The sequence below is a fragment of the Cebus imitator genome, unplaced genomic scaffold (assembly GCF_001604975.1).
Source record: "Cebus imitator isolate Cc_AM_T3 unplaced genomic scaffold, Cebus_imitator-1.0 Scaffold235, whole genome shotgun sequence".
In the NCBI taxonomy this organism is placed as follows: domain Eukaryota; kingdom Metazoa; phylum Chordata; class Mammalia; order Primates; family Cebidae; genus Cebus; species Cebus imitator.
Genome location: NW_016107550.1, coordinates 2302591 through 2311121, shown reverse-complemented (window position 1 = coordinate 2311121; position 8531 = coordinate 2302591). Strand labels below are relative to the sequence as shown.

At 42.0% G+C, this 8531-nt stretch overlaps 1 protein-coding gene across 1 annotated transcript; it reads left to right on the top strand.

Moving 5' to 3' along the window:
- Positions 1–1494: 1494 nt before the first annotated feature.
- Positions 1495–6976, top strand: LOC108282118 (protein FAM24A). Its single transcript, XM_037727655.1, has 3 exons — positions 1495–1689; positions 5495–5658; positions 6653–6976. The coding sequence occupies exons 1-3, from the start codon at positions 1495–1497 to the stop codon at positions 6825–6827; spliced, it is 534 nt and encodes a 177-aa protein (XP_037583583.1). The 3' UTR covers positions 6828–6976.
- The last annotated feature ends 1555 nt before the right edge of the window (positions 6977–8531 follow it).

The window sequence follows — 8531 nt, the reverse complement described above, 5'->3', positions numbered from 1 at the left end:
TTCGGCTGTTGAAACTTGTGCATGCTTTGCCAAGTTCTCGTGCTGTGTTTTTCAGCTCCATCAATTCACTTTTATTCCTTTCTAATTTGTCCATTCTCGTTAGCATTTCGTCAAATCTTTTTTCAAGGTTCTTAGTTTCTTTGCATTGTGTTAAAACATGTTCTTTTAGTTCACAGAAGTTTCTTACTACCCACCTTCTGAAGTCTGATTCTGTCATTTCATCACACTCATTCTCCATCCAACCTTGCTCCCTTGCTGGTGAGGAGTTGTGATCCCTTGTAGGAGGAGAGGTGTTCTGGTTTCAGGTGTTTTTATCCTTTTTGCACTGGTTTCTTCCCATCTTTATGGATTTATCTACCTGTTGTCTTTGCCGAGTTGCTGACTTTCAGATTGGGTCTCTGAGTGGACATTCTGTTTGTTGATGATGAAGTTATTTCTGTTTCTTGGTTTTCCTTCTAACAGTCTGGCCCCTCTGCTGTAGGACTGCTGAGGTCCACTCTAGGCCCTGCTTGCCTGGGGATCACCTGCAGCAGCTGTAGAACAGTAAGGGTTGCTACCAGTTTCTTCTTCTGCTATCTTTGTCACAGAAGGACACCCGCCAAATGTCAGTCTGATCTCTCCTTTATGAGGTGACTCTTTGGATATACAGGGGTCAGGGAGCTGCTTGAGGAGACAGTCTGTCTTTTATAGGGGCTCAAGTGCTGAGCTGTGAGCTCCGTTGTTCATTCAGATCTGCTGGGCAGGTACGTTTAGGTCTGCTCTAGCAGAACTCATGAACTGTTTTTTGTTCCCAGGTGCTCTGTCCCAGTGAGTTACGGCTTTATGAGTTTCCGTTGTGCTGCTGCCTTTTTTTTTTTTCAGGGCTTCCCTGCTCAGCAAGGAGGCAGCCTGTTCGCTGTCTGCCCGCAGGGGCTTTGCTGAGCTGCTGTGGGCTCTGCCCAGCTGCCGTGTGAACTTCCCTGCAGTCTTGTTTATATGGGTGTAGTTAGAACTGCCTTGGCAATGGTGGCCCACCTCTGTATTGGCGGACTCTCTCTGTAATGGCAGGTTGCCTTGGCAATGGCAGGTAGCCTCAGCAATGGCGGGTTGCCTTGGGAATGGCAGGCTGCCTCAGCATTGGCTGACTACCTCCGTAGTGTTGGAGTGCCTTGTTAATGGCGGACGCCCCTCCCCCACAGAGGTGGACCATCCAGGGTTCAGCTGCGCTTGCTGTAAAACCCTCAATCCAGAGAGTTTCTGGTTGCTGTTCTTTTGTGGGGGTGGGAATCAGCCTGATCACCTGGCTCCCTGCCTCAGAACCTTTTTTTTCTTTTTTAGTTGAAGAGTCGACTCTATCCCAGTCACCTGTTGAAAGGGCGCCCTGGGATCTGTGTGATTTCCCGTTTGGTGACTCACTGCACTGGCTTAAACAGCGGTGCTGAGATTCATGGCGCTTTTATTGCCTGGGAATCTCCTGGCCTGGCTCCGTGTTCAGTCCCCTCTTTAATCAGATGAATGGGCGACTTCCCGGGTCTCCAATCACCAGCCAAAAGGGCACCCGGACCAGCGTATTTTGTACGGAGAACCGCCAGCAGGGGTGCCAACAAAGAAGCTGCGCAGGGCAAAGCAGCTGTGCTGACCAAAAGAACCGTGCCGGCCACAACAGCCGCGCTGGCGACCCACGGGGCTCCACTGCCTGGGAATCTCCTGGTCCGTGGGCAATAAAAATGTGGCATCCACTCACCCTCTGCGCTTTCACTGGGAGCTGCAACTCTGAGCTGTTCCTAAATGGCTATCTTGGACCTTCTCCCAGAAAATAATCCTCATTACACTTTTTAAGGTGTAAATGCTTTTTTTTTTTTGAATTTAATAATTTTTAACCTGCTTGGCAATTTTTAGAGTGGTAGTTCTCATATGTTTTCATCTCAGGATATCTTTATAATCTCAAAAATGAAGAACTCAAAGAATATTTATTTACATAGACTATATTAAAATTTGTATTTATTTTAAAATAGTAATTACTTGCATATAAACAATAGTTTTTATTAAAAACTATCTTGTTTTCAAAAAATCAGTGAAAAGAATGATATTGTTTTCAATTTACACAACTCTGTATTAACTTGCTCATGTCTGCTTCTGCATTATAGTACGTGTAGTCCAATACAGCATAAGAGCACATTATAACTACTCAAAACAAACTCAATCGATCTCTTAAAAAGCAAACATTTACACCCTAAACCTAGTACCTTAGGGAATTATAGAAAGCACAAAAATATACTACTATCATACATTCTATTAATCATTATATCAATAACAGGTTATGTAGTTTCTGGAAAATACCACTGTGCCTTCATGAGAGAATGAGGGTGAAAAAGGCATGTATTACCTCAATGTTACTATAAAAACACAAAGGTTACTATAAAAACACAAAGGTTCCTCCTGGAATCTTTAAAAGGATCCTATAGTATTCTATGAACCATACTCTAAGAATCACTGCCCTAGAGTACAATATAAGTTTTGTTTTAGAAACTGGAGTGCTTTTTAAAAAAATCTTTAATTGTCCCATTTCAGTTAAATTCTTCCTTAGTTTTATATTAGGTTAACAAAGAGCTTTCTAATACTTTAGAAAGAAGACAAAACTGTTTAAATTGTAGGGTTGCTTGGGAAAATACTTGGAAAATATACATGTTGACCTTAAAATAAGTTGGGCAAGATCAGTTTTGATTTGGAGCTCCATATCAGAAAGACTCATTCTAAGGACTTGGTCCTTAAAGAGTCATCTTCTCTTTTATATTCCCATTTCAATTGTGTACTGTATTTGGTAAATGTTTAAAGAAATAAGTATGTGTTGATGACTGTGGTTATCTGTTGTGGATGTATGTTAGAACCTGGAAATACATTGTAAGAAGACAGCACAGTTTGTAGGGACAAATTTCAGCAATATATGTTGGCTCCTTGTTGTATAGTTCAGTTGTTTTGTTAAAATATTAGGGAAAATTGATATATTTTAAAAATGTATTTCCAGAATGGAAGAGCAGCCTGTTTGCTCCTACTTGGAAAATATTCTTTCTAAAATGAATATATAAACTCCAGGAGCATATTGATGATAAGATTGCTTTGTTAATGGATTTGCTGCAAAATCCCAACTCCTCACCCACTGGGATGCCTCTAAGACATTATGACTCTGGAGAAAGACTTTCAAATGGAGAAAGATAAACCCTCAACATAAACAATGTACTGCAGATATTTATTACATATTTATTACAAAGCCAAAACCCAAAAATGTTTATAAAAAGCAAGGATTTAATGTCCTCATCTTACTTACATGAAGTGATCTCAGTGTTCATTATTCCTATACTTGTACTGTATACTAAGAGTTAATGTGATATAGTCCTAAATTACTTTTGCTAGTCATATTTTTCACTCATAAGTTTATGTATACTTCTGTGTTATATTTCTAAATGTTAAATAATTTTAATATAATTCATTAGCTTATATAGTATATGTTTAAGTACTGTTTTGATTTATATGAAGAACTTATTTTATAGTTTCAGGGGTATAAAAAGAATGATTAGAGTGTTTCATTTTTTTTTTTTCTAATTTACTGTTCTTGGAAAACTGGCTACTTAAGCTGGAAGCTTTACTTTTAGACCACCAAGTTAAATTTTATATTGTTTATTCAGATTAAAAATTAGATGTGATCTTTGGCATGTATAAAATCAGTTTACATTGGGACCATTAATTTTACATTCTGTCACATTGTAACAGGAGTTAAGAAAGTGAATATCAGAACTGGCCTATTCCTTGGTAGGATTATTACTTTGCATTTAGTGTATGATGTAAAATGGGAGCATTCATCTAGTTTTATCTCAATAAACCCAGAAAGTGTAAGGAAGTCTGTTTTGTTTGTTGTTTTGTTGGGTTTTTGTTTTGTTTTGTTTTGAGCTGATATAGATTCTTTTTTCCAAGCCCCTTCCTGATACATTTGAAGTGTGAAATGCTGAGGCTTCCCACTGAACCCAAAAAATTAATGGAAGGGAAATAAGACCTGAAAAGGTAAAAGACTTAGAATTAAGTGATTCAAAATAGTACATATATTTCACAAGAGCAAAAATATACCTGTGGAATGGAATTCAGAACTCCATGAAAGAGAGCTGGGGTCCAGAGAGCTGATGTCACACAGCCTGTGGCATGAATGTTAGAGTTGGCCCATTCTACCAACTCTGGCTGAGCCTGAGCTTCCAAAAGTGATCTGAGCTGTTCAACCTTGGTGCTTAATTACTTCTAGAAGAGATCATTATGTCCCTGTTTCTCAGATTACAGGCTTGAGAAGTTCTGAATATCCCATACCCTAAAGTTTTTTTTTAATTATTAATTTTATTGTTACAATTGGCTTTCATCTAGCTCTAGATGGTTGAACTGTAGTAAGTATGCTTACCTATCAGATTGGTTATTCTCTCCTGGCTCACTGTTCCCTAATTCAGAGTGTTAGATAAAACAAATTACTTATTCCAAACAAATTGGGTTTCCTGGGAGAATTTGGTATTTACAAGGAAAAATGGCAGACGCAGGCCTATGATCTACTAGGAAGACAGAATGAGGTACATGGGGCTCCTGGATAAGCTGGCTCCTGGTCTGTACAGCCCCCTCCCATCTCTGAGCCCTAACCAAGGTTTAGCTAGAAGCATCGATAATATCCTTACACCCTGAAATTATCCAGTTGTCAGTGGGAAAACTTAAAACTGTTTTTCCCAAAATACTTATCACTTACAAAATAGATTTACATATTCTCAGTATTGTTGGACAAAATTTTTAAACTATCTTAGTTTCATAAAATAATTTTAAACCTAATGTACAGTGAGGGGTGATTTCTGACTCTCTGAGTGAACGTATTTCAGGGGTCCAGGTGGTGGGGAGTAAAGCCATCAGCTCCAGGGTAGGCCTGTGGTCATTTCCAGCTACATATCACGCCTGTGAGAGGAAAAGAGTCTTCCCACTGTCTATCATTCTGACTTCCTTCCCTTTGGAGTTTGCATTTAAGTCCTTTTTTTTTTTTTTTGAGACAGAGTCTCGCTCTGTCACCCTGGCTGGAGTGCAGTGACATGATCTCAGCTCACTACAACCTCTGCCTCCTGGATTCAAGCAATTCTCCTGCCTCAGCCTCCCGAGTAGCTGGTACTACAGGCACATGTCACCACGCCTGGCTAATTTTTTGTATTTTTAGTAGAGACGGGGTTTCACCTTGTTAGCCAGAAGTGTCTCAATCTCCTGACCTAATGATCCACCTTCCTTGGCCTCCCAAAGTGCTGGAATTACAGGCATGAGCCACTGCATCTGACCTTAAATCCATTTTTATCCATAAACAAACTCTTTTGTCTACCTGGGCCAGCTTAGGAACCTAAGCCTGTCTGGAAAGATTTGCTTGCAGTTTGCATGCATAGGGATCTGTGTTTGTGGTTCACTCCTCCTCTACTAATGGAAGTATGCTGAGGTTGCTTAGTGGCTGTGTTGGGAGGGAGGCCATCTTCTGCTTTCCTGTACTTTCTCCATAGGTGTGGCAAAGATGTTTGATCTCAGAACGAAGATCATGATCGGCATTGGGATCAGCTTACTGGTTGCCGCGATTGTGCTCTTATGTGTTGTGCTCTGTCTTTACTTCAAAATAGCCAAGGCACTAAAGTGAGTCACATGGGGGAAAGTGAATCATTCCTCCTTAAATGGGATATGTGGACTCCCTATTTGAGCAAGATCATTCCTTGCTGCTGTGCCTTACCCCCGGATGAGGTCAAGAAGAACAAGCAGCTTTAAAAAGGCAGAAATGGCAGCTGAGTGTAAAATATTTTCCCTTCTGCCTTGGGTTTGTAGAATGTTCTCAGCTTAGGGCTGTGAGTGTCAGTGCTGCTCGGCTGTCACTGGACCTCACTGAATTTACCATCAGGTGTTTAATTCAGCACTTTGGCCAAGCCTCCCTTTGTTCAGCACCTTGGCTAGTGCCTCCCTCTGTTCAGCACCTTGGCCAATACCTCCCCGGGCACTGTAGGCTGAACTCTGCAGGGGAGGCTGCGTGAGTGAGCCTGCCTTGTGCTCATGCAGAGGGAGGACAGGTTGAATTATCTCCTCTTGCCTGAGTTTGGAGCTCTCACTGTGTTCCTTTGTTGCTGGTAGCCTTGAGGACAAGGAGGTGGACGTTTAGGACTCTGGGACAGCTGACCTGTGTAAATATCCTGGGAGACAGCAGACAACGGAATGTAGGTTGAGCAAAAGACAATTAGTTTGGGGAGAAGACTCTTCAAGTACCAGAGAGATTGGCTGTCAGATACAGTTGTGTCTCCATTCCAGGGAGTTCACAATGACACATCCCGGAGCCTGGGGCACAGCTGAACTCAGCACCTTCCCATCATTCCTGCATCTCGGGGGCCTGCAGTAACCAGCTAGGTTACCTTGCTTGCAATTCACTTACCCTTACTTTTGTAACCTGAGTTTACATTTATAGCAATTGTAGGAGAGGAAGGGATTCAAGAGGAACTTGGGATGGGAGCAAGCTTTAATTTAGGACTGGTGTTCATGTTTGATTGGCTTCAGCACTAAATTTCCCAGATACCCCCAACAGTTCTAACAAAAGGACTAAGAAGAAAAATTCTAAGCCTATGTTTTGTGTGTGTCTTTTCTCAAGAGCTGCAAAGGAATCTGGTCACAACTCAGACAAAGTGTTGGACACCAAGAACAGCCAGGCCAAAACCATTGCCACGGAGTCTTGTCCTGCTCAGCAGTGCTGTGAAGGATGTAGAATGTATGCCAATTTTGATTCCCTGCCACCTTGCTGTTGTGATGTACATGAGGGCCTCTGACTTGGGAAAGGTGGGCACAAAAATCTTCATGAGCAATATTTCTTTCTTAGTAGAACGTTTTATTATGCAAATCAAGTTCTAGAGTGTTTACATGCTATTATATAATGTACAGTGTTATTTTCTGTACTTCTGAATAAATGTGCAATATTGGAAATAATCCTCTTCCTCCAGTATTTTTGTTAGTTATAAACATCGCTTATTTAAATATATGTATTATCCACTTTGGGATTTGGGGTCGCTAGCTGGTAATATTACACTGCAGTAAAATAAAGTTAGAAAATAAAAATGTCCAGCACATCTCCCACCCTACAAGGAAAATGTGCATTGATAGTAGGGCATTTCCAGTGTCAGCCTCGGCTGATGTTACCCAGCTGAAGTAGCTTATTCAGCTCTCCTGAGGGCTTAGGTCATCTGCACCCAGCTCCTCCACCGCAGATAATGGTCCATTCATCTAAGACAGTGAGAGGAGCCGGGGGGATGTCTCTTGCATTAAAGTCATCTAATCTGTGTAAAAGTAGGCCTGAGCTCAGTGGCCTCAAAGGCACCTCTGGAAAACCAGATTCCTCCTGCTGCCACCCCCAGATCATCAGAGCAGGTGCCTCCTTTGTGGATACAGTAACACTGATGTGCATTGATCCAGCCCTCAACATCTTCAACTATAACAGGGACTTGCAGCCAAAGACCAAAACCCAGACTTTCTGGACCACAGGGAGAAAGAAAAGGAACTGTTTATCTGAGGATAACAGGTAAGCATGATGAGGAATGTGAGCTCCCTTTAATTATCAGGCCCAGAGAGGCATTGAAATGAAACAGCAGTCATGTCTCACTGCCTCACCCCATCTTGAGCTAAATAATTACCTCACGAAGCCACTTGCTATGTGGGCTCGCAACTGATGCCAAGAAGCCATAAAAAGCCATATGCTGGACATGAGAACTCATATCCCATAATCCAACACTGTAGAGCCAATCGCTAACCTATGTTATCTCTGTAAACCAGTGAGAATTCCTGTTAAACAGCTCTGTATTAGCCACTCCTGATCCCCTTTGCCTTTTTTTTTTTTTTTTTTTTTTTTTTTTTGAGACAGAGTCTTACTGTGTCTCCCAGGCTAGAGTGCAGTGGCGCAATCTTGGCTTACTGCAAGCTCCACCTCCTGGGTTCAAACTATTCTCCTGTCTCAGCCTCCTGAGTAGCTGGGATTATAGGCATGTGCCACTATGCCCAGCTAATTTTTGTATATTTAGTAGAGACAGGGTTTCACCATGTTGGCCAGGCTGGTCTCAAACTCCTGACCTCAAATGATCCACCCACCTTGGCTTCCCAAAGTGCTGGGATTACAGGCATGAGCCACCACACCTGGCCCCCTTTGCCTTTAAAAACCTAGTAACAGGCCGAGCAGAGCACTTCCCAAGGCAACCTGGAAGTGTGTCTTGGCTGGTCCTCATCCTTGGCCCAAATAACCTCTCTATGTTAATTTTCCTTCAGTTTCTTTTTCTAGGCCAAAGATAGCAACAAGGCAGCAGGAAGCCTCCCTTGCCTCTTCTGCTCCCAGCTGCCTTCTGTTCTGGCTCCTTCCCCTGAGCCTCCTGGAAACCCTTTCAAGCACCAGAAAGATGTAACCACCCTGTGCACTCCTCTCATGAACTAAACAGTTGCTTGTGAACACCACATGTAGACAATATAAAGAATTATTCCAGCCTGGGTAA